We start from the raw sequence: 27,678 nt of genomic DNA, 5'->3' as shown, positions 1-27,678 counted from the left end.
CGCAATAAAAAAAAAGATTATTCAGTTAAAGGAGAATTAAAATAAAAATTTAAAATTCAGGCAAAAAATACTTTTTTTTCTATACCTTATGCATGCTGGATTCACTCCATTCGTCAATCCACAAAACATTGCAGGATTTATAAAGAGAAGGATTACTCTTGCAGCGAAAGAGGAATTTTGAATCAGTAAAATCCATTATCAGAGCAATATGAAGATTCTTTCTCACTCCTAAGTAAAATAAAAACATTTTTTAATTAAAGTCCAAATACTCATAAATTTGCACTTATAAGAAAATTAAACGTAACTTTAAAATAATAATGCATATAAAAACTTAAATGTTATAAAAATGACACAAAATAAATTATGTATGAAAAAAAACAATATCTGATAAAATAAAAACTTCATTTTCTTCAAAAAATTAAGTTGAAATATTTTGAGCTTTCAAAAAGTAGGCGTCCATTCTCAAAAAAAAGCTGCACGTAAATGTGGAAAAATTGAAATGGGGAAAATTTGAAATAATCAAATTGGTCAAAATTTATAAAAAAAAAACTATCTGAAACGGAATGAATATATAATATGCGAGTAAACCTTTTATTATCATAAAAGTAGAAAACCACGTTTTGATATGCATGGTTTATCTGCCTAGGAAACTCTTCACTTTTAAACTTTTGATTTAAGACTGAATTTTTGCACACTAAACATAATTATAATGGTTTAAGAGAGTGTCCTGTAATAGGATAATCAGATTCCAAAACATAAAGAATTTCTTTAAATAAATAAACGTTTATTTTTTTACAAATTCAGATTTTGATTCTTAAAGTATGGGCCCGATATAGAAAAATTGCTACTATTTGAAAAATATTAACATATTAATACGATATCTTTATTTAACAATTCCATCAAAAATGATTTTTTATAATTATTAATAATTTTTATCATAGAAACATTCCTTCTCTAAATAAATAAACCTTTATTTGCTGAGATTCAAATTATGATTCGTAAAATATGAGCTAGAATCTAGAAAATGTAGCAACAATTGGAAAAATGTAAATATAGTTATAAAAACACCTTTACTGAACAGTAATTCCAAGAAAAATGATGTTTTATAATTATTAATAATTTTGATTATGGATTTTAATCATGACTGAAAATTCAATAATAACTAATAATGAATTTAATAATAAATGAAAAAATTTTGAATTGTAAATTATATAAGTTTTTACGTGATTTTAAACAATGTTTAAGGGTCAAAAATCTGAAATCATGAAAAGAAAGATATATTTATTTAGAGAAAGTATACTTCAATATCTGATAGTTCTTCAGCTGTTCTGTTTGTCATTTTCTGCACAGTTCATATACAATAGTACCAAGTGAATGTATAGCAAAATTATTAATGAAATGTAGATGAAAGCTAGTAACTTACGTTGAGCAAAAAAAGCTGCTGCAGAACCCTGAAAGCCTTCTTGAGAAGCTACATCTTTTAGGGGATTCAAAAGTGGTTCCAGTTCTTGAGGAGTGTAAAGACCAGGAACATCTCCAGAACACAATAAGCTGTCCACAAGTTCTAGAAATTCTTCATCCAAAATTTGGTAATCTTCTATCATAAGTAGAACATCCTTCCCTTCAATTCCAGATAACTGCATCGCCTAAGAAGGTTGAAGACTTTATCAATGTAAAGTAAAAAACAATATTTTCATTTCTAACAGCAACAATTAATAGAAATTATTCGTAAGAGTGTAAAAGTAGGAATAACAATTACAATGCAAAAAAATTATTAAAATATAGAAGAAATTTATTGTGATTAGGTTTCTTATGTTTTTAAGAAGTAATTTTTGTGGTTTTTGTAGCAATTCAGTGTTAAATATTTTGTATTTTGATGGTAGTTTGAAGCATATATTTTAACAAAACAGATAAAGGAGAAAAAATATGACGACAAAGTGGTTTAAATCACTTATCAAATATTCTGGGTATTCTAATATCAAACGTGTTAACTTTTTTATTAAAATATACATTATTAAAATATGAATCATGTTGTAGTACGAGACTCTTCTCATTCTAAGTAAAATCAGTTGTTTTTTTTCTTTTCAAAAAAGAAATGTTTATATCCTCTTTGATAAAACTAGGTTTTCCTATTTGAGAAATCATATAAAGTTATGAATTAAAATTATAAAAGAACTCATGTCATATTTCAATTAGTTGTGATGCTACAGAACTACAGTTTCATAATACTGCAGCTGTTTGGAGCTATATTTTATCTTCTCTTGAAATAAGGAATCAATTTTATTTTCATTGCAACATAAATGATTTACTTGATTATTATTTTTTTTGGACAAATTAAGTAGTTTTCTAAAAAAAGCTAAAGATTTTATAATGTAGTATTTCATTCAGAGAAGTTTGATGAAATTATAGTTTAGTGGAACAGTTTGGAGCAATTGGAGGAGCACAGTCACATTACTTAAATTCTAAAGAAAAATTATAAGCACAGAAAAATGTTTTTAAGAAAAATTAAATGCTAAAAGTAACACACAAAAATCATAAAATGCTCAAAATGATCAATAAGCATATAAAACAAAATGAGCATCATTTCCTAAGAATAATCTTAAGTAATGTCCAGAGACTTCAATGCCTTAGATCCAAGAAAATGCAAACGCAAAAAGAAAAAAAAACACTTCTTCAAGAGTAGGAATCCAAATTTAAAATTAATTCTATCCAAAATTTAATTTTTAATAACATTACAAACCCTGGTTATTATTATGATCAAGTGATTCAAAGCTGCCATTTTTAAATAACGAAATAAAAAGCTCTAGTGAGAGAAAATCTATGCTGTATCAGCAACCTTGTTTGGATAAAAAAAATATAATAAATTTGAATGTTATGATTTTGAAATTAGACTTGATGATAATGAAAAACGAGGTAAATCTTTTACATCAACATCCATATATTGAAGAACTACTATTAAGAATTTAACATGAAGTAGTGTTCAGCAAATATTATCTTTATAAAGAAATTAAAACTGAAGTGAAAAGTAAAAGAAAAATTTTTTTTACTTTTTTCTAAAACACACCAGAAGCAGATAATTTTTTTTTTTGCATTGTGCTCAACTCTGATGAGGAGAGGATCATTCCTTTCAAAATGTATAGTATTGTAGTACATCTCTTACAGGTATATTTTCAGAGTTTATAATAAAAACATTTTATCATAAAAATAAAACTCACATTTTTCAAATCATTGGAAAACTGTTTCAAACCATAGTTTGGGTGTACTTTAGGAGTAAGAATTGGCATCTGCTGAGCATGTGCAACGACAGAAACAGACAAGCGACGGCCACATCCATTTTTGCCCACTAGCAACAAGGATCCATTTGGCTGAGACAGTGCTCGATCCACTTTAGCCATATTTTGCAATACCTCTTCAAAAATAACAACATCCAGTTCACGCATCTCACTACCTACAATAAAAAAATTATTGAAATGAAAATTTCCACTTCGAAAGTTAAAAGATTTATAAGGTTTTGTGTTGGCGCATTCACGTCAGTAAGTCCAGACAGTCTGAACCAGATGGCTTCTAACTGAATTTCAATGAAGTGGGCAAATAAAATTTCCCTGAAGCTCACAATTAAATTAACTACTTATTGCACCATTGTAAATAATGTAAAAAGTACATTTAATAAATTTAAAAAGATACAATGGTTGTGGGTCCATCTTTGAAATAAATATAAATTTCTTCAAAAAGATTAAATAACATTTTGAATATGATAAAAATGCCTTACTGTATAATTTGACATTCCTTTGAACAGTAGCGAGCCAATCATTTGATGACAATTTCTCCAGAGGTTTACCAAACAATTTCGTTTTGGAGGTGTGATTTCCAGACACATAATAGAAATCTAGAATGAAAGAATGATATTGTAGAATTATAGTTTTCAAATTATTTTGTCAAATAGTTACCATCAGAATTACCTAATCAATACATATAAGACATGTGGCAAAATATAAAGTTAGCTTTTAAGTAAACAAAGATCTATCAGTAAGTAAAGCACATAATGTAAAATAAAAAGGTAACTGTAATTAATAACAATATGACTGGGGAATCACTTTTTCAACATACAGTCGAACTAGAGCTCAGGGGATAGAGAGCCGGGCTCTCAATAAGGTGACCCGGGTCAGAATCCGAGTGATGCTGATCGATGCTCATTCCGCACCCGGCTTGCACCCACCACAGTGCTGACGCAAAATATCCTCAGTGATAGACGATCATGGGTTAAAGTAGGATTCCCTTGGGTTTCTCTTCAAAGTCGAATCATGTGTTCTCCTTGAAGTCATCTGACCATGGGAGGTTTTCATGGTTTTGTTCTCCATGTAACGCAAATTCATGTTAGTCCCATCAGAAAAGTCTTCCACAAAGATAAATTTCTCCAAATACTTAATACAAGAGATCTCTTATTTTCTGGATTGGGCTAAAATTACAATTACAAGGTCATAGAGTTTAAATATAGGTAAGCGTAAGATCAAAATCGGGTCGGCTGTTTAACAAAGGTTATAAAATATAAAAAAATACACAGTCAAACTATCTGAAAGCAACTAAGAAGAGACCAAGTCGATTTCTAGTTAAAATAATGAGTTTGTTAAATTTATTCAGTCAAAATAAAATATAATGATTAAAAATACACTAAAAATAAATAGAAAAGGGGTAATTTTAAACTGTTTTTATATTTGTTCTGAAGAAGAGAATGTGAAATCTTTGTTTATGTTTTAAACGTATGATTTCATCTGCAACTTAGCTGAAGTGCAAGACCTCATGGCACAAAATACATTATCCCCACAATTATTGATAACAAAGTGTTAAGTGTTAAACAAACTTCATTAAAGCTATGTTTATGTCTTCTTCCTTTAAAAAACGATTTTTTTGTGTGAAAAAATTCTAATTTTACATTTATCAATTATCGAAGATGTGGGTTAAGATAAAGAGAAGATTGGACAAATGATTCACAAGCCTTTATGTAGGAAAATGCAAGCAAACATATGAGTATGAAAAATTGGATTTATAAAGGTAGAATCTAATATGAAGTCATTACAAGTTTCAAACGAATAAAAATATTTGCCAAACTCACTAAAGAAACATAATTATTTGAAAAGGTCCTGTTGATATAAATTTTTTACTATGGTATATCCTGGTGTATAAGTAGACATTTTAAACCCTCAAAATTTAAGGAAAACCAGGGTTTTGACTCATACACTGGTTATAGTCAGATATTTGTTGATCATGAAATATTGATGCATTATAAACAATGAGACAGACATGAACAACTCTGCATCAATTTAACATTCTCAGAAATTATTTTGAATGCAATTAAATTTTGCATTTTCTCTCATCATACTTTCTTTACATATAAAGGGTTTTTTTCACAAAAAATACTTAAAATTGTGTTCAGAAAAAAATTAAACAAAGAAAAGTTAGTTCATTCTTAAAATATAACACAATAAAAACTTTTAAAACATATCATAAAGCTACTTCATTCTTATGACCTAAGTACTACAAAAAATCATCTTCACCCCCATTCAAAGAATTCAAAATTCCACACAAAAATATTTTACTGTAACATTAGAATTCATATCCTGCAATGTGTCTAGTATCAATTGACACAAGACATCTATGGGAATAATAATCGACTTATTGACAGCAGTTGACTCATGCAACTTACATACCAAAAATTTGCTTTGTCAAAATCAAAAACAGAGTTTTGACTTACACACCAGAATATACAGTCCTATTGCAACACCATGAAAAAATCTAAGATGTATCTGCAGAGCTCATAATTAAATATTTACATTTATTAATTTCTGCCAAAAAAAAATTTATTATGCAATTGGGCTTGTAATAAATTTTTTTATTGCCTTTTAGCAAACTTTGATGAAAAATTAGGTGAAACAGAGTTTTAATATCATTCAAACAAAACAAATTTTCTCATTTTATCCAAATATTGTTCAAAACTGCTAAAGTACTAATTTATATAAAATGTTTTTAAAAACTACTAAACCAAAACAGTGTCTAACACAATGCAAACATTGCTTATAGTTTTCAAAACCAAATAAAACTTTAAGGAGAAAAATTTGAAGGCTAAAAGCATTTAATGCATCATAAATTACACAAAATGAAAAATTCTTATCATTGAATTTACAGTTATAATTACTTATATCAACTCTAAGATAATGTGCAGAAAACTTTAAAATTAATTCATTACTTTTATTTTCAAAAACTAAAGAACACAGTAGGAACTCATAAAGATTGTAAATATAGAAAATGTTTCCAACTATTCTGTGACTTTTCATCTTTGAATAAAATATCATCTAAAAACAATGAAATATTTCATAGTTCAATCTTTTTAACAATCACCATTTATAGTACTGATGTCTGGAGCTCCCCAATCTTTTCTTAATATGCTTGATATGATGCTATTGAATTTCATTTTCGCTTCCATATTCATCAGTCTATCCAGAAATATTCTACAAGCTTCATAAGTCCATGCCCTAAGAAGGCCATCTGGTGATTTGGAGGTAGAAAACCCTTCCTGGGCTAGGTCATAACGAAACAGAGAAAATGACCAGCGGGTTAAATCAACTGGCGTAAATCTGCAATTACCATAGACATCACTGCTGAATTCAGCCCTCATCTACAAAGGACATTTGAATGATTAAAAAATTATTATATTTGATAACACTGATAACAATAAACTTTACCCCTTTCACCCTGAATAACAAACTATGCAGATAAAAAATGTAGCAATGACTGGTAGGATACACTGGACTATATATAAGTATACATTCTGCCAATTATCAAACTAATTAAAAAATTCACCAATGCAAAGCTGTCAACATGGATAGGAAAACATTCAGTAGATTTTACAAAATAATACAAATTTCATGATAATTATTGCAAAATGCACGAAATATTTTACTCATAGGGAATTTTAGAGATTTTTATAGTCATCAAAATAGAAAAAATGCTATACTTTCCAATTATAATTAACATTAAATGAACTTGAAATGTTATGCTTTAAAGCATAGGTTCCCAAAGTGGTCCAGGTGGACCCCCAGGGGTACATAGGAGACCACACGGGGGTTCACATAGACGTGAAAAGAAAACAGGGGTTCACAAGTTGTAAGTGGGGGTCCACGAAAAATTTTCTGGTTTTCATAATAAAGAACAAAAATTTTGGCGCACCAATGAGGAACTGAAGGTGAAATTTAAAAAAGGCTATCAAACATTTTGGCTGCAGGCAGAAATCCCCGAAGAATATCCTGGGCTGTGGGAAATTGCGAGAAAGTTTTTGATAGCGTTTCCTCGTCATATCTTGTCGAAAGAAGTTTTAGTGCCGTTACCAACCTGTTAACAAAGAAAAAAGGGGAGCAGATTGAACATCACAGAACGGGGGTATTTGAGATTACTTCTTACAAAACTGAAGCCAAATATTGATAATTTGCTGTCAATTCATCAAGTACATCCGTCTCATTAAAAGTATGACTATTTTTTATTGTTTTACATTTCAGAGTTCATTGTTGATTTTTTGTCAATTGTTGATTATTTGTAATAATAAATGTTTATAACTTTGTATAACCGTAAGTATTATTTTAATAAATAGGACACAAGAAAGTGTGCTATTTTTTTTCTTCTTTTTAACACCCCCAATTTAGGGGGATATTTTTTAGGAGCTTTGGGAATACAGTAGAAATGTAGCAGCAGGGGGTGTACGGAAAATAGTAAAACTTTGAAAATGGTCCAGGGGAAAAAAAGTTTGGGAACCTCTGCTTTAAAGTTACTATTTAATTAATTTAAAAAAGAAGTTATGAATAAAAACAAACGCAGCATTTTAGAGCAAATAAAATTTTTAACTGAATTTTTATAAATGAGGCTCGCTTTATTGCGTACTAGCAACACTTATTTAAATATTCAAGTAAGTAAGAATCTACGCAAAAGTTCTATTTTGATAGGAAATTTTCTAATGAAACTTAATAAATTTTAGGGAATTTTCTAAAATATACAAAAACCAGGAGAATTTTTATGAAACCAGTAGACCAGGAGAAACTGGCCAAATCCAGTAGTCTACTGGAAAAAACAGTTGGGAAGCTATGCCAATAGAAGGACACCAGGTTATAATTAAGCAAAATGAGAACATTTTATTCAGTTAAAGCTACTGAATTGGCATAAAGAGTCGAATTTGTATTATGAAATAACTTTAAGATCCAACGAATTACATATAATATTTTGAAAACTACTTATTGATGCATTTGCCCTTTAATGCAAATGGCTAGAAGAATTTTTACATATTTTTTCTGCGGTGGAGGTGCTGCCACCAACAGAGCAAATTTGATAACATGCTTCTCTTCTTGCATGTATTATTAGTAGGGCACCAGGTTTCTAAAACGCTACTGATACTAAAACAGTAGGGTTGAAGCGGTTAATCACCTTATTGTTGTTGTTCACCTTATTGTTAATTGCATTTAACAATCTATCTAAATGAAAAAGCTATTTGATCATTGAGCATACGCTTCTTTATGTAATGTAAAAGTTGTTATTCTTAAGTTTTAATAAATAATCCTTTGCAATATTTATAAGAAATAATAAAAATATTAAATAATGATCAAGATCATTAAAGTTTGTATCCTTTACCACAAATCTAATAAGGTTACGTAAATTTATAAAAAGATTTAACATTTTGTAAAGTTAAAAACTTCATTTTTCAATTACACTGTGATTACCAAATACAGTTATGAATTTTGGATTATGTTACTTCACAACTAACAATTTGAAACAGTTTAAGCTTTGATATTTCAATGAATACAGTAAGTAGTCAGTTTGCCAGCCAGGGGGCCATGGAGGTTTATGGCTCCTCATTTTTCAAGCCAAGTAATAATAATTCTCAAACCGACAACAATTGTCACAGATTAAAAAGCAAGAAAAATAATGCTTATTTTCTCCTTTTCTTTACTTCTATACTGTTCTCTTCAAATTTATCTTCTATTCAGTTAACAATAATTATGCACTGCTATGATACATTTCTGTACTTTTATGATCCAAGTTTGAAGGCAGTTTAAAATTTATAATCATAAGTTATTTTATATTCAATGTATAAGCAATATGCAAAAATATTTTATAACAATAAAATGCTTAATATTTTATAATATTTAAAAGTGCATTATAAATGATGTAATCATACCGCTTCCAATAGTTGAACCATAGAGCCAATGAGTTGACGAATTTTTGAAGCATTTCCCCACACAACATGATCTTTTAAGGAATCATAAATAGTAGGAGTCAAAATGTAAGAATATATACTTCGTAACTGCTCCTGAGTAGGATAACTATAAAAAAAAAGAATATATTCCCAACACCAATAAATACTAAAAAAATATACAATATATTCTTGAATGGTTTAAAAATCACAATAACATACATGCAGTTATGTAAAAGCAAATTCAATAGGTGATCATTTTTTATAATATGGGAGATAGTATACATTCAAAAATCTATACTAAAAAAAAAAAAAAAAACATATATATATATATATATATATATATATATATATATATATATATATATATATATATATATATATATATAAATAAATAGTTATTTGCAATTTAAGTTTCTATCCAGATACATGGGTGCCACTCTAAATAATTTTTAAAGCTAAACTTACATTTTAACCAATTAACACAGACTAACATTATTAAGCATAATTTTTCAGAAATATTTAGTGCACTTTGTATGAGACTGATTTACATATTATGTCAATAATTTGATTATTTTTTCTATAAAAAAAACCCTAGATTTTTCTTTATTTTACTTGTTTATTTTTTACTGCAAACTGAACAAAAATAAAAGCAAAACTCATATATCTTTCTACACCAATTACTGAATTACACCACTGAACTTTTTCTTGAAGCCATTCACATGTCAACTTAGTTTTGACTTCATCATCATTAATATTTTGTCCCAAAATAATCTTATATTGTCCAGCTTCTCAAAATGCTGAGGGGAAAATGCAAACTCAAGCATATTCATATTCAACAATGCAAATTTTATTTGCACAAGCAGATGGTCAGTCTATTCCATTTTTTCATTGTGATGTGACACCATTCTTCATCAATAATTATGACATTTGCAATAAATATGAAAAATAACAATGTTTTCTTAAAAAGTTATTTTTTTTTGTCAATCGTTATATTTTTTTTAAAGGGAAAAAAGGAAAATTTAAATTTTTTCTGAAAACTTAATTTACAAAACAAATTAGATATAAATATTAATTGTAGGATGGAATTCAGTCCACTAATCTTTTCTCTTGACTGATTCCAGTCATCGGGATAGAAGGGTGGCACCTAGGCAGACAGAACTTTCATTGAAATTAATTATTTTTTAAGCAATAAGTTTTTTATTTTATATTAATGACAAGTATGAAATTGCAATATATAAATAAATTAAAAAATTTAAGCAAATTATCACCAAAAAAAATAGTTTTAAGAATACACAGGAAACAATTTAAAAAACTATTTGTCAGTGATAAATTTATCAAGCAACAAAATATTTTGCTTGAAAGCTGATTCATGGGACATTTTACCCCATGAATCAATGCAATGAAATTGAAATAATTTTTTCAAATCACAATAATAAGATCTAGAAAAAAAAGAAAGAAATGTTTTATTGACTTTGATTGTTTAAAATTTTGAAGTTGAGTATTACTCAATAATATTAGCTAGTTGCTTGATGTACTTTTAAATAATGAGAAAAAAAGACCTTGAATGTTTTTAGAAACACTATATCACAATTTAAAACTATATATTATTAATTAAAACAAGTTTTTTTTAAGTTTTTACAAGAATATGTCAATAATAATTGTACAGGATGTCAATAGAATAATAGTTTTAAACATAAAACTTAAAATGATAAACTGGTTAGATAAAAATAAAAATCTTTGGATATTGGTGAGTTTTTATTACATATAAAATCCTCTAAATCTGATTTTTAAAATCAATAGCATAATATAGAATAAAGAAAGCAATAAGATACAAAATAAAAAGTTTGTGTGTTAGTTGCTAAGCAGTAATGATAAAGAATTTGAACTGATAATTTTTTTTTTTTGAAGTACAGAATATTTTATGGAAAAGAAAGATACTTACTCTACTGCACATATGCGCATAATGCTTGTAAATCTAGGAGTGAGCGAATGACGACCCGATAATGACACACTGCTTACTGAGCCTGCAATTTGTATGCCTTCAATACTTATAAACTCTGCAGTTTCATCATAATATCCATGATAGGTCAGAACCTTTAGAATATTAGAATTTCAGTCGACAAAAAATTTTAAAGTACTACAATAGGCTCATTTTGCTCGAAGCTCGCATAACAAAGTAAAATAAAATTTAAAGCAGCATTTCAGTACCTATATTCTACTCAACAAAAGTTGAAAAATGTTAATCTCACCCGATTATATTTTTTATGACTTTTATGAAAACTACCAAGCAATTGAAAGGATTTCTAAAGAGTAATTTCAACATAGAATATTGTAAAGTTGCAATAATAAATGATTATGTGCAGTTTTGAACTAGTTTTTATCAATCACACAAAAAATTATTTCCATAAGTAATTTTTTTATGTATTTTAATTTTAAATAAAAATAATTTAACTAACATAACTTAATTCACAATATTGAAAAAGCACATAAGACCCATGAAAAATAAATTAAAAGGAAGCACTTTTGTTTGCAGGACTTAGAAACAAGAGGAAAAAAAAATTTCATGCAAAACCTGAAATATTATGATTAAGATGATAGTCGTAATAAGAATGCTTAGTTTTGTATGAGATTATAATTCATCTTCTCCTTCCCAAGAGAAAAAAGTTTTGCCACCCTTCTCTTGATATTTGAATCCAACGTAAAATTTGAAATCAAATTCTCTTTCAATCTATAGCTACAATGGTAGTGCATGTTTTCAAAAAATGATGAAATAAGTAGGTCGTGATGAAGATTCAAAAACTATGGCACAAATTTAAAAAGTACTTTTAAAATTCTGAAAAATGTTGCAGATGCTTGTTTATATTGTTCTTGGCTAACTTATGTGCATCGCAGAAAAGTTTGAAATTTTGAGAACATAGAATACCATCAGATTGTGCAATAGAATACCAACAGATTAAGCAATAAAAGAACATTACTTTTATTTTATACAAAAACAAGAAGCTTTAAGTACATTGCTTGTTTTGTTTCAAAAACTCGTACTTTTGTTTTCGTTTATGACTCTTAAATATTTTTGTTTCAGACATGTATTTTGAAATACTCAGATTAATTCTATCTGAAGTAGAGTTATTCGTTTTAGCTGTGATGTTTAAAGACCAGGATTAAAACTTTCTAATAGGGTGCCATTTGTATAGATCATAGAAAGTGGATCTATAAATAAATGGATGGCAGGAGGATGGGCTCAGGACCAGGGTGCCTGGAAAAAGATATTTGAAGCCTTTTTGCAGGCACCCCTGTCCAGAGACTAAATGGAAGAGATTTAAAGCTTCTTTCCTCTTTGAATGATAGCAATTTAAAAATATGTTTGTTTTTTTAAATATAAAATTATATTTTAGTAAACAAGAAAACAAATTTGATGCACACAGAAATAAAAATGTACCTATAGACTTAAAATTGTACTTTTATAAATAAATATTCAAAAAAAATATTATCAACACTCTTAAAATAAATTGTTAATACTACCTGTTGTAACCAAGCTAGCAACTGTGAGGTTCCCCACTTATCAGGTTTAGGCAAACTCAGATCTCTGAGATACAAGACTAAATGATCATGTTCTTTTGGTCTTAAAACTTTGTTGTTCTGTGCACCAATGATTGTACAAACAGTCATTAGCTTTTGCAGAACATGGTGTGGTTTTGTTTGAGCATTGCAATGTACCATAGCAGAAGTGATAGTTGACTTTTGTTGAAGGCAGTTTCTTAGCAGAGTACTAATAAAAAACAAAGCCAATTCAGAATTAATGGAATGGATAGGAAATAGCAGAAGCTTTTAATTCATTAGTATGTGATACATTTGAATGTATTGTGATATAAAATACTGAGACTCAAGGATTCTTGAGAAGTTTGAATATTTCCCTATTTTCCATCATTCTATGTGATTTTTTAATTATTTTCTTTATTAAATATGGAATTATTATAAATATTTTATAATATTCTGAAAAATACTTTATACTTGTTTCTGAAATTTTTTTCGTTATTTTAAAAAAGAACTTTTATTCATACTATTTATAACCATCGTTGAACAGCCGACCCAGTTTTTGTTGGGTTTATGACTACTAATGTTCAACTCAGTAGCCTTGTAATTTTGAACTAATCCTGAAGACAAGTAAACTCCTGGATCAGAAACCCAAGAAGTATGATTTGCTATTAATTGGAACATGGAGGACTTTGTGACTGATGCACGTTAAATCTGCAATCAGTCTCCATTTACTTCACGGGGAGTCTTCGGCGAGTGGGGATTGAACCCACGACCTCTTGCACATGGACCCAGTGTCCTACCAACCAGGCTATCCCGGCCCAGAAATGAGCCATGTCATACTTACCATAGTTTGATAAATATTTTAAGGAATGCCTTACATTATTTTTTTTATCCTACACCTAGCCCGTGCCTATCGGCCATGCACTGTCTTTGCTTCCCAATAAAAAACTGAAAAAGAAGAGGTAGTATTCCCATTGTCAATAGCTCTCAGTTTGGTGCACACAAAGAAGTGTTGTCGATTCATGGGACTACTCCCCCTCCTCACAAAGAATATCAGGCAGAGGTTGATATGCCAATAATATTAAGAGGCTGCTGAAGGTAATCATGATCTATCAACATTCCAGAACAGGCAACACCTATCTTCCTCGGTAAAATAGGGGCAATTCTGTTTCATTACATTATTAATAACACTAACTTTTAAATTCCTTAAAATTTTCAATTTTTGAAAAAGTAACCACTGTTAAAAATCCTACAATTGACTAGCAGAAAAAATTCCTAATATTGCCCTATATTACATAGTATAAAAAGAAGTATGAATTAAGGCATTATTACTTTACATAATGATAAAGGAATTATTATGCCTTTATGTACATTAATGCAATATTTACAAACAATCCTGACATAAGAGACAGATGTAAAGTTATTTTATCAATGCCTTTTCAAAAAAAGACCCAAAACCATTCTTAATAATCATTAATTTAGTTTTTGAATTAAGTTTTATGAGTTTATTTTCCTTAGATACTATTTAAAAATAGACTAAATGTATGTTTCGTTTAGGCATAGTCAATAAATAATGAGGCAGATAATTTCATACTGTTTATTTAATTTAACTCAAAATAATTCTTAATTTTTTTTATCTGCTATTGCAATGGTTTAGGCATTTATCTCATGTGAAACTAATTGCACAATGCCATGTTCCTAAAAAAACTTTTAGTTGTTGTTTGCATCAGCCACACATATATTCTTTGACTTTATGATCAATTTTAAGCCCCTATGTCAGAAGTATTTATTTTAATTTATTGAAGATGTGGCAGAGACGCAGTGACACAGATCTGAACTAGAGAGTGGATGTTTTAATCTATAGCTCACGTTCAAGAGTCAAGTAGTTGGAAAATCGTAACATGAACACACTGTGGAACTTTAATGTTTTCCTGCTTATTTTGAGAACTGTACCATGGATAAATCCTAGCATATCAAAAATGACATCTTATGTTATGATTTCAACAAATTTTATAACATGCTGAGCTTGCTGTGTCAGTCATCACCGCCAAGCATAAGACAGAGACATACAGAGCTCACGATATTGGTTGATGAATTCTATCTCACCTTACACCTTTCTCTGTCAAATAACACTCAACAATCTTTTTGGATATCATCATTACACACCATTCATAGAAATGCAATGGGTAGACTGATAGCCATTCAGTTTTTGTCCATTGATCATTGAATGCATTTCAACTTCTGTCATTTAGAAAATTAAAAGCAAGTGAACCTTTTTGGTCATACAGCAACTACATTTCATGTCAACCTCCAAGTTTTCCAAAAGCCACAGTTTGAGTTTAATAGCCCCTGACTAGTTATTATTTGACGCAACCTAATATTAATACACTTCTGATATTTTACCTTTTTCCACATCCATCCGGTCCTACCAAGAGGAATGGTTGTAACTTGTCATCTAGTAGCCAAGGAGATAGATGATCAAATGTTCTGAGGCAATCCTCTGTTTGTATCACAGGAAGTGAGGTATTGTTTTCAAACTCAGGTGTCATATATTCATCTTCCTTAAATGGCAACCACATCATTGTTATTTTTTAACACATTAATGAACAAAGTGAAGTAACATGGATACAAGAGGCTCTGCATTACCTGCATTTGGTAAGAATCCAATCTGCCAGATGTCTCATTGTAAAAGGTGTTAGAAGGAGAATTAGGATCAGGAATAATGATGTTAGCCCACGAAAATATCTAAGAGTAATGGAAAAAAATAAATATATTTAAATGACTGCCATTATATTTACAAAAAACTTTAATAAGACTCTAGAAATTATCAACAAAAAAAAAATGCAAAATTCCTTTGAAATGGTTGATATCGGTGAAACTTTTTTTTTAAATAAAAAAAACAATGCTTGCATTTTAAGTTTAATATTGTCTGGAAAAAAAAGCATTTATATTGTGATGTAATCATTGAACAGAATTGTTACTTCACAAAAGTTGATTTATTTATTTAGAAAAGTCATTTTAAAATGACGGTCTACCTTGTTCATCATAAACACTGATTTAACGAGAACATTAATTTAACAAAGTAAATTTTATGTATTGGTTGGTCTTATCTGTTATTTTGAGCATAACTACTGAAGAATTATTTTAATGAAGCTGTCAGTAAAAACCTTTGACTTTTCACAGAAATTTAATTTTCTTCTAAAGTGCATGAAAACATCCTTTTAGTTCAATTTGTCAAAAAATTGTACGTAGATAAGTAAATTAGGCAAAAATCAATGTGAGGTCCTCCTTCATAACCAGTCATGAATCACTCAACTAGCGGAAGCTACTAAGCTTAATAATAGATTGTTGATTGTATTTACAAGAGCTAAAAAATGTTGCTATTCAAGCTATTAAAAAGATTCTACACCATCTGCTGTTGTCCATGCGCCTGCACATACGCGCCAGACCAAATGTTGGCAAAATGCAGAATCAAACAATAATGGGAAAGAACAATTAAACCACCACAAATCCCCATTGAGAGATAAGATATGAAGTTTGGTGAGAAATTTACTAAAATTAATAGATGTTGTAAAATGTATTTTGTTCCATGTGTGTTGCATAATTGCCAAGAAAACACGCAAAATTCAGATAAAAAAATTAATTTCCACGTCATGTTCTTTTAGTATCACTAAAAGGTAAATCATTTTTATACAATTTAAAAGCAATTTTTTTTTGCAATTTAAAAGGTAAATACTTAATAATAATAAATATTCTTAAAAATAATTTTTTGTTTGGAACTATTCGTTAATAGACAAATTTTACAATTGTATGCAAAAAATTTTTTAGTTTGTTTAAAAACTTCAAGAAATGGCAAAATTCACAAAAAGTAAAATTGACATTAAGGGGTTCAAACTTTCGACCACACTCTTGAACAACTATTGAAACCATATTTCCTAAATTTGCAACTATCCGCCACATTTTGGGGTCTCAAGTCTCAATCCATCAAGAAAAAGGTATCTTCATTCAATAAAAGTGCTTGGTTTCATAACTTAAAATATCATCTGTACTAATTAATTGTTAGGATAGATACAGTTAGGCCCTTGAACTATTAAGATAGGGTATTAGTATCTGTAAATCAGATCACTTGTTTTTTCAGGGTATGCCATTTTTTTTGGGGGGGGGGCAAACTGTAAATTTTATCTTTAACAATCTCTGCATACTTGGATTAAACAAGCCCCTTACGTAACAAGCTATTTGCTTCAGCCTCTACATTTTCCTGTTAAACAAATTCAATTTGCATTGAAAATGACCATGTAAACATACCTATGAACTGTCCAAATCGAAAATATTAAAATAAAATCGGAATACCTCTCTTATCAAACCATCTTTGGAAGGTTTCCTTAGGTTACCACCAAGACCTCTACTCAAATCAACAGCAAACTGAGCCACAGATCTTGACTTTTTTACTTGAGAAAGCCCATCCATGATAGTTCCAACTATAGAAGTTTCCAATACAAAATCATTCTGAAAACAATAACACTCAGTACGTGAACACTTTTACACTTAATAACGCTCAGTACGTGAACTAGTAAATAAAAAAAACTTCTAAACAGTTATTTTAAATGCTTTGAAAATGACAGCTATAGCTAGGTTTGAAATGAAGAAATATCGATTTAGTTTGTAGACTAAAAATTAGAGTGTTTTTTTAAGTTCTTATTCGGTTATAAACTGTTAAGTTCTATATTGATTTATAAACTACATAAATCTCCAATTCAAAATTATTTTTACTACAAAATTACTATTTCTACGATATTTTTATTAATTTTCATTATAAGAATAAATTTAGTGGGGAAAAATATACTACCAATTGCCAGACAAAAATTACAAACATTTTGAGCTTTTATTTTTTTATAGAAATACATAAATTAAATTATGAAATAATAAAATCAGAATAGATAATAATTTAAAATGATACTTTATTTAAAAAAATATGTGCCATTAACCATCTGGAAGAATCATAAATTTTGTATAATGTTTTTCTCCCCGTAAACTGTTTTTTATTTAAAAATACAGAATAATGATTTTGGCTATACAACGAATGCAGTTCAAATTAAATTTTCTATAAGTCCTATACAGTTGAAGGGTTATCATTGATCTCGTTATAAATATCATTGGTCTAAATTAAAAACAAATATATATTTCATTCTTGTATCAAAATTATGTCTTGTAATTTCAAAAACACTCACTTGCTTTAAGACCCAGTCTAATGCTTTGTAAAAATAATCATCTATGTATGTTTGAAGTGTTAATCTTTCATTCTCATCTTGTTGAAGTAACCAAGCAGTTACTATGGATTTCACACTAATATCTTCATTGCTAAAAATAACATACGAATTAAAAGAAATATAAAGGACATTGAACTCATTTTTTTCCAATTGTCAAAATGAAATATTTTCACCTCAAAAATATAATGCCCATTCTTGAAATTGTTGCAGGAGAAGCACAACTAAGATCGTGTGTTTCAAATAAAAAGTTGACGTTAGACCCAAACTGTATCCGTTCCCCTGATGGCATAGTCAACAATCGATTATCGTCCAGGACAGAATTGAGAGATTCAATCCATTCTGGATCAATATCACCATCACATATAATCCATGAGAGAATATCTAAAAATATAAATAATTGTTTTAAAACAATTAAGAAAACAATTATTTCTAAATATAATTAACGGTAATGCAAAAATAAATAAATAAATAAAATATTCAGCTAAAATGCGATTTAATAAAAAACATTAAAATTGTATAGTGACCTGTAGTTATAAAATTGCATGTTTCTATTTTGTATTATTCTTTAAAATGTATAATATTAGTTTATTTAATTTATATTACTCTTTTTATCTAGTGATAAGACTTCATGCTCATTGAAAATTTATATGCACCAATTATTTGGTGAAATGTATTAAACAGAACAAAATTGTATTATTTTTGTTTCAAAATATGCAAACAAAAAGAAAGTCTAATTAAAACTATACAGTAGAATATATCATGTTATTCATTATAATAGCTTCAAGAGAAGTTTTCTATGCTATTATAATACATTATTATTATAACACTTTATTATGATAACTTAAATTAATATAGCAATAATAACTTAGATGCAAATATTTCATAAAGAAATTGTATTTAAAATTTCAATAACATTTCCTCAGGGTAAACTTCCAAAATATAACACTCACATTTAATGAAAATAATTTTTGATAAACAAGCATGCTAGATTTATTTCAATTTTCAACTTTTCAATGAACAAAGATTGGAAAATTCTTAAACTTCTAGTAACTGTAAACATTAAAATTTCAATCATTCAAAATTTTAACAAATGTAACTAATTTCAGTAAAACTAAAACTTAACTTTAACTAATTATGCTTTTAATAGTATACTAGAATAGTAGAAACATTTTTTATGAAAAATGTGAAAGATAAAAAAAAAATCCTAAAATAGGGATATACTTTAATATTTAAAAAAATAAAGTTGCAGTATTTATGATTTTTTTTCTATTAGTCTTCAAGCTTTTGGGGAAAAAAACAAAAACAAATTTTTAAAATCATTATTCTTTTGCTCATATTTTAAATGAATATAGTAAAAACTTACAATAACTAGATAAATATATTTTTTAAAAGGTGCACAGTATTTTTATTATTTTATTCATGAGCATTTAATATAAATTATTGTAAATAGTCAAAGTATTGTAAATATATATATATTGTAAATATATTTATATTGTAATATATATTTACATATATTGTTAATAGTATTGTAAATATATTTTTGTCTTTAAGACAAAAACTAAATGAATGAGAGCTAAAACAATTCAAAACAAGGATATTGCATTTTGAAATTAAATTTTAAAGAAGTAAGATTTGATATAAAAATAGCTACATGCTAGTAATTTGATTAAAAGGTCATAGTAAGATGACGTGACCGGTGAAAATGAAAAATTATACCATCTTGCTCCTTTATAACTTGTCGTGAACTTAAAGTTAAAACTCCATCATGCCATTCTCTTGTATCCAAATCAATGAACCCTAAAAGCTGAAAATAGGATTAAAAAAATCACAATTTATTCTCATTTATTTTTGAAATCACATTATTATTGCTAGAGATACTTTCTTATTGGATTTACTAAGCCAAAAATTAAAAAATTCTAAAATAATATTTTAAATCTGTTTTGAGATTGATTATCACGAATGGGAAGCATGAATGAGAATTTATAGGTAAAAATTCATATTTAAGGCATTCAATAAAATTTTGAGATTTTTAATTTTCAATTTTCTGAGACACTTCAGATGATAAACAAAAATTTTATGAGAAATCAAAACTTAACTATGTACAAAAGGAAATCAATACTACTGGTTTTGAAATAAATGAGTAAATTTCTAAATATAAAAATTTTACTTATAAAAACAATATAATTAAAGATTTAATACCCCTGAATTCTTGATATCAACTGAAAAATTTAATTTAGAATGTTACAAGAAAAAAAGAAATCTAATTTAAATTTAAAAAATCTGAATTTTATTGCAAATAAAGTCAAATACAAAACTAAATACAAATTTTTCATAAGAAACTGATTTTATCTATCAGGGTGCGTAGACAAATCTTTGAATCAAAAATAAGCACTTTTTAAAAGATTTTCAAGCACATAACAAAAGTTTTCAAGCACTCAAAAAATTCATATTGAACCAATGATATTATTGAAAAACAAAAACTTTTTATGAACAGTTTTAGCATTAAAAAAAAACTCAAAAAGTAACGGACGTAAATCAAAACAATCAGTACTTTCCCACATCACCGAGTGAATTCAACTTGACTCTGAACTCAGAAACAAAGTACCCTTACCCCCCATCAAAAAAGTGTTAGAAGTAAAATAAAATAAACAAGAATAAAATAATAAATTAAAAAGAAAAACATTTAATAAGGATCTGACTCTATCCGAATTGGAGCACTCAGATTTCAGTTTCAAGTGTGCGCGCATGCGCAAGTCATAACGTGGGTACGACATGAAGTCCGTGTGAATGATTACATAGCAAACACCCCATTTTTCGTGAAATGCAGGGGATCCGCCAGATATCACTGAAGGAAAAAAAAAATTATTCGTGAAAAAAAAGCACTTTTTAAAAACGCCAGCTGAAAAAAGCACCTTTAAAAGCTTTTAAAAACGAAATCTCCCAAAAAGCACCTTTAAGTACTTTTTACAAACGCTACGCACCCTGTCTATAATAACATTTTCCACCAAAGAATAGATTATTGTAAGAATGTTGTAAAAAAAGGCTTACTTGTGGCTTTGGTATAGACTTAGGGTTGACAACATAATGCTTGACTTGCTGGCCAAGAAGAATCAGGGATTTCATAAGAATTTTCCATAGTGTTGATTTTCCAGATCCACTAGGTCCCACTATAACTACGCCCATTCTCTGTTGCAATTGCTCATGTAGTTCCAAAACTTTCTTCACCTGAAAAAGGATGCAACTAAATCTCTAACAAAACTTTTAAAATAATACAAAAAAAAAACTATATAACATTTGAGAAAATTTTCATATTTGAAAATGGTTTCTAAAGTAGGAAACAAAAAGCCTGTGGTACACAAGTAACTAAAAAAAATAAAACTATTTTCAAAAAAACTCTGGGAGTTATCTATTTGTCTGGTGCTTTACCATTGTTTTGTTGACTTGTCCAGTGTAGGAGTCCTATCAAAAGCTATGCTACAGACGTCATAGCTCAGTGGATCCTCAACCCTTAGCAAGCCTACTCACCATGAGACACAAAAGGTATTGCACATAAAGGTGTTAAAAGGTATGAGACACGAAAGCATTGTACGGACAAAAAATATTGCATTTCATTTTTTTTTAAAAACTTATTACAATTTGGAAACTTGTTGTTCAAACATTCCTGTCATAGACATTTGTACTTTCCATAAAATACACAACTACACAATTCAGTTTACAATCAATAGGTAAAAACAGCCTACTCTATATATGTACATACAGTTAACTCCCAGTTATCCACGAGTGGTCCACCCACTTAGCAGATCATCTGCGCTTCACTTTTTTTTTTTGCAATGATAAACAACATGGCATTTAGAATTGAAAATTAATAAATTCATAAAGATGGAACTATTTTAAGAGATTGGAGAACATACTACCAAACATTCATGTTTGTAGCGCAGGTGCTGACAATTAGTCAAATAATGGGTCTACATTTAAACATTGCAACTTCAAGTGCAATACCTAAGTAAAAAGGAGGATTGAAAGGTTTAAAATGGGGAGGAATTCAAAAAGAGCAAGACAACATGAGTCATGTTACAGTTGTAGAACTACCAATGCAGGATGAAGTTCAAATTTCAATGAATAAATTCTGCATCCATCAAAGCACTATCTTCTTCTGGATCCTATTGTTACTATTCAGAGCAATGATATTGATAGCAAGATGATTGCAGCATGATTTGCTTTCTTATAATGAATGGGAATAAATTATCCTCAGTAATTTATTTAGTCAACATGCAACACATTCTTGGAACTCTTATCAATTATAAAATTGATAATTAACAAATGAGTATGGGCCTCACACAACCCCTGATATACTTAATACCTCTGAAGGAAAAAGAATGAATCAGGGAATAATTTATGGACCATATTCATGACTTCAGAATTGCTGTCAGTTGTTTACTTTTAGTTTTGTTACTGATAAGAGTTTCTAAGAGTAGTTTAGGTATGGTAACTCTTTATAAGAACTAATTCATGTGTTTTGAACATTGTTTTGGGTTTTGTGCTAATCTTTTCTAAATAATGAATGAACACCTGAATTAAAAGTCTGCTTGCACATGTTTTATTTTAGCCTCCTGCCTTTCCAACATCAAGCATACAGTAATAATAAAAAAATTTAAAACAAGAAAATGTGAAGAAAACCGCTGATAATAGATAATCAAAGATATTAAAATTTATCATTTGTATTAAAATTGATGATGCGTGTCTTTTTACGCATTTTGCAGATTATCCGTGAATTCGCTGATCCGTGCTAGGTAGACCAATCAATTCCACATATAATCGGGAGTTTACAGTATTTCAAATAAAAATGGACGATCAAAATAAAAATAAGAAGAGGTAAATAAATACATTTCCTTATTTGTCTTTCTTCTACTATTTATACATTATGTTTATTAGTCTAAAATAGGTTTGTGATGTATCTGAAATATTGCTATAGCGGACTTTATTGTATTAATTAATTTATTGATTTAAACAGAAATAAATGTTTAAAGAAAAACAATTATTTTGAATAACATAAATCATACTATTCATCAAACCATTACTAATAAAAATATCATTTGAGAAATTAAATTTACAGAGATACATGAAAGCAGTATTATTGTAAATTTTCAGTAGAGGAACATTAAAAATTCAAACGTTTTGCAAAAAGAACTTACATAAGTGTATAGAAGCTTTTGTTTTTATTTGAATTTGGCTTAAAATTCTCAAAATTACAACTACTTTAAAGTAAGATTTTGCCCATTTAGATAAAATTCAAAAATTTTAATTAAAAAAAAACAGTTGTCATAAAATACAAACACCATACAAAAATATTCATTTTTATTCCACTTATAACATAAACCTATATGTACTAAATAAAAATAAATTTTAAAATTAGTTTTTAAACTAAGTTGGGATATTAACAATTAAAACAGAATTTTATTGAAGAATCATTGAGGGTACTCCCACGTACAGGCTTCACAATGCCTTTGCATAAAACTATAAATAATTTATAAAAAAAACGTTCACTTACTTGAATTTCAGAATACACTAGTTTCATTTGTTCCATAGAAGTTTTAATAGCTTCTGAAAGCTGTTCATATTGAATATTCTTGAATTGAACACCAGGAAATAAATCACAAATTAAAGCATCAAAACGACAACAATCAGTATAAGTAAGTTTTGATAGTGTGTTTGTACGAAGGGCTTGTACTACAAGGTCGCTTTCAAACTTTTTATCTGGAAAAAAAATACTAATGAATTTCATACTGGCAAAGAACAATTAAGGTAAACAAAATATTTAAATAAAAATATAGCATATTTAGATAGTTTTTATTCCCCAGTGGACTGTTCGAAAGACACTGTTCCCAGCAGAAAACCAAAGTCGAGCATCACTGACGGTTGTGGTCAATAAGTGGGTGGGGGACCACTTTGATGAGCCTGCGTAGGGACCAAGGGTGCGCTGTATAGACCCTCGTTAAACTGTTCCATCGTAAAATTTTCGACTTCATGCGCAGGTCGTCGAACTACCGAAGGCAGGGGAGCCACCCCCTTTGTAGAGGATCAACATTGCGATGACATGTCTTCGATCATCCTCAGGGATGCTTCCTAGACTGTCTTCAACACCCCATTTTGTGCAGTTCTAGTGTAATGTAAATAAAATACCTAAATAATTTTTAAGTTAATAAAAAAAAATTAACCATTTTCTTGTAAAGTGTTGTGAGGAAAACGTTGATATAAAACCATGTTATAAAGTTGTTCCTATCTATAGTAAAAGATTTAGGTCACTATAGGTCTGGTTACTGAAAAAAATTAAGAAGAAATAGTCAAGATCATATTAATAAAACTCCAAATAAAAATATTTTTATACAGAGGATGCCACTAAAGCCTATACCCCTCTTAACTTTCAAATAGCTGCAGTTGTAATGCTATGTTATACCTAAAAATGGTGTCTAGATATAGGAAAATTACCAGATGAGGCCACTTAGGGTGTCTTTAATTCATCCTATATCGCACATTAGTTCACATAATATCAAAATTTACTTTTTACAAAGTGACAAACAAGGTACTGAATACCTAATTCTTTGCCAGAAGATGAATGCTTAGCTGATTGAAGCTGTTCTCCACAACTTTTAAGAACTGTTTTTAATGCACGTAATCCCCAGTCATAATGCTGCTGTTGAGATAAAAGCTCTCTGCAAATAAAAATTATAAACTGTCTTTAATTGAATAAAATAAAACAGCAAAAATTATAGAAAGGATGATCCGTCCCATTTTTCATACTTAGCAAGTGAAAACACAGCAACAACTTTCCGTCCTAATTCTTTAGAATTTTTGTAGCCTTCAGAGAATAGGAGAACTTCAGCGATGAGATCATTATCAGGTGAAGTCATAGCAACAGGACGAAAGAGCTGTTTTAAATTGTCTGGCAATTTTTGGCGTCCACCATATTTTTTTCCAGCTGGATTCATAGTAATAAATATGCCAGCATTAAAATCAATGCTCACCTGAAAAAAAAAACAGGTTCAAAGGACTTAAAGTATTAATGATTCAAGCTATTATGAGTCAAGTAACAGCTTGATTTTCAAAAAAATAGTAACAAATGTATATATTAATACGTACATTAAAATATATTATATGTATTAAAACGTATTATATGTATATTAAAATGTATATATTAATGTCATATATTAAATTTAATAAGCTAAAGTTCATTAAATTTAAGATTTGTAAGAATTAAACTTAAGAAAGATATCAAAAATATTGATCTGCATAGATTGTGACAAGCTGATTATTTTATGGCAATATACAGTAAATTCTCTTAAAAGACATAAAACAGTTTTTTTTATTGAAAATACATGTCACTGTAGTTAGAACAAACTAGTAAAGGACTTAATATGTTTAAATCGAACAATAGAAAAGGCAACTCTTTTAATAAATAATTAAGTAGCCTTATTAATTTAAAATGGCTTTCCGTTTAATATGAAATACTCAAAGTTGAAATTATGTAAATAAATAGTCAAAATGAAACAGTTTTTAAAACATGGAATTGTTTAATAGGTACTTATTTACAGTTTTTACTCAAAATTGATAGCTCGAATGAAATAGTCCTTAATAAATAAATATGTTCAAAGTAGCCATTCACATTTATCAATTAAAATAAAAATAATTATTACATAAACAGTTCAGAGGCGACAGTTCTAAACAATGAGATTGGTCTAAAAAGGAACAAAATAATTTCAGAAAAAAAAACTTTTTATCCTGATTCCTACATATATTTTATTGTTTTTAAAATGTGTTTTATTTACAATTATAAATTAATAAAATCAAATAGTAACTAAAAATATATAGCATGTTAACAGAACAAATTCAAGGGTGAAATTATAAGGAATGATCATCAAGACAGTAATGATCATAGATAATAATGACTATTACTTTATTTTGAATGAAACCATAGTACATGCAAATGTATTCAATAATTACAGTATAGTATTTAACAGGATAAGCATTTGTTTACTTTTTTAGAATCCAATTCAATTTCTCTTGTGTTTGCTTTCAGAGCTGTTTGAATTATTTGTATTGATACAGATAATGCTGATAGGACTGATTCTTCGAGTCGGTTAAACTCATCGAAGCAGCCCCAGGCTCCACATTTTGCTAAACCAACAAAAATACGACTCATTGACTTTACATCAATACCCTGAAATAAACAAAAAAAAATTTCAGGAAATATATATTAAAATTAAATGGTGCTCAATACTAAAATGACAAAATTTAATCTCAAAAGCTAAGAACAGTTGACTCTTAGTTATCTAACAAGTATAGCACAGAAGGATTTTACATTGTTGAAATATGAACATGTTAAACATACTGAAAAACAGTTTAACCAGTATGTTTCATCGGTTAAAAGTTTAAGAACATGCAGAAACGGGTTACTATGCATTCTGAAAAAATTGAAGCAATTCAAGAAGAATAATGGTGTACTGAAAATTGCTCAAAGCTTCACCTGTGCTCTATTTATTTATTTATTTACTTTTTTAATGGTAGACACCGAAGTTATCCTTCTTCGCCATGGAAGATGCCGAAGGTGTTGTTCATTTTGCGTTGCCTGGTGAGCACCTTGTGACCCAAAGTTACAGAGGCACGCAACATCACACATGAACACACTGCCACAGTACCCTTTTGGACCCGCGTGGGCCACATTCACACTACAGAGGATAGCACTGAGAGAAACATCCTTACCCTGAGCGGGTTCAAACCCGCAACCATTGGCTTCACAGCCAGTTCTAACCGTTCGACCAGCTGGTCGGCTGAACTCATTTTACTCTGTTTTCAACAAATATCAATTCAAAATTTTGATTTGTGAGAGTAAAATTCAGTTTCACTACAATTTCTGAGATACATCTGCTACAATGGAAGAGGAGCTCATAAAATAACGAAACATTGTTTTTATTTACTATTACAAAGCTTTAAGCGTTTACATCCAGTTTAAATTAATTCATGCACTAGAGTAAATCGAATAAGCTGATGAATTTAATTATGCATTCCAAGATTACCTCATCACAGTTAAACACCAAGACTTGGCGACCAAATAAAGAGCCCAACGCTTTGACTGATTCTGTTTTGCCAGTACCAGCAGGTCCATAAGGATTTCCACCCATGCCCATATGCATGCCTGAGAAAAATTAAATAATCTATTTTAGAATTTAAATTAAAATAAATTGCAAATATTAAAACAAATGAAGATACTGAAGCAATAAACAATGCAAATGCAGCACAAAAAAGTACAGAAATAGATATACTTTAGTTTCGGTTCTCTAAAGAAGAACCTTCTAAAGAAGAAACATCAAACATTTGATATTTAGATGCAGAGAAACGTTCTCGTTAGGGGAACCTGTACTTTATTTTTGATTTAGTCACATTGTTTTGTGCTTCGATCTATGTAGCACAAATTATACCCAATTCTCCTTTTAAATAGTTATACATAATAATATACAATAAAAATTCCAATCTTTTAAAATTTCAAAATAATAACACTAAAAATTTCAACCTTTTGTACTCGCTGCTAGTAATTAACAGAAATAATATCAAACAAGTAAAATAAACAAATATAAACAACAAAATAAAATA

General features: G+C 28.7%; 1 protein-coding gene across 1 annotated transcript in view; it reads right to left on the bottom strand.

Moving 5' to 3' along the window:
- The window catches only part of btv (dynein cytoplasmic heavy chain beethoven), a 101,262-nt gene that overhangs the window by 36,938 nt on the left and 36,646 nt on the right, over positions 1–27,678 (bottom strand). Inside the window, exons 28-47 of the mRNA XM_087165330.1 lie at positions 27,105–27,223; positions 26,066–26,248; positions 24,832–25,055; positions 24,625–24,743; positions 23,582–23,787; positions 21,082–21,258; positions 19,750–19,837; positions 18,207–18,414; positions 17,995–18,124; positions 17,117–17,272; positions 15,413–15,511; positions 15,170–15,327; positions 12,752–12,998; positions 11,175–11,326; positions 9,215–9,359; positions 6,394–6,670; positions 3,770–3,886; positions 3,216–3,448; positions 1,424–1,646; positions 86–228 (exon numbers count right to left, since the gene is read on the bottom strand). Of these exons, the coding sequence (XP_087021456.1) occupies positions 86–228; positions 1,424–1,646; positions 3,216–3,448; positions 3,770–3,886; positions 6,394–6,670; positions 9,215–9,359; positions 11,175–11,326; positions 12,752–12,998; positions 15,170–15,327; positions 15,413–15,511; positions 17,117–17,272; positions 17,995–18,124; positions 18,207–18,414; positions 19,750–19,837; positions 21,082–21,258; positions 23,582–23,787; positions 24,625–24,743; positions 24,832–25,055; positions 26,066–26,248; positions 27,105–27,223 (3,404 nt within the window). The remainder of the gene's footprint in view (positions 1–85; positions 229–1,423; positions 1,647–3,215; positions 3,449–3,769; positions 3,887–6,393; positions 6,671–9,214; positions 9,360–11,174; positions 11,327–12,751; positions 12,999–15,169; positions 15,328–15,412; positions 15,512–17,116; positions 17,273–17,994; positions 18,125–18,206; positions 18,415–19,749; positions 19,838–21,081; positions 21,259–23,581; positions 23,788–24,624; positions 24,744–24,831; positions 25,056–26,065; positions 26,249–27,104; positions 27,224–27,678) is intronic.

The sequence above is a fragment of the Parasteatoda tepidariorum genome, chromosome 6, assembly GCF_982258835.1.
Source record: "Parasteatoda tepidariorum strain Cologne lab strain chromosome 6, Ptep-v5.0, whole genome shotgun sequence".
NCBI classification, from domain to species: Eukaryota; Metazoa; Arthropoda; class Arachnida; order Araneae; family Theridiidae; genus Parasteatoda; species Parasteatoda tepidariorum.
The sequence above is the reverse complement of the archived record's forward strand: the minus strand, read 5'-3'. Positions and strand labels throughout refer to the sequence as shown.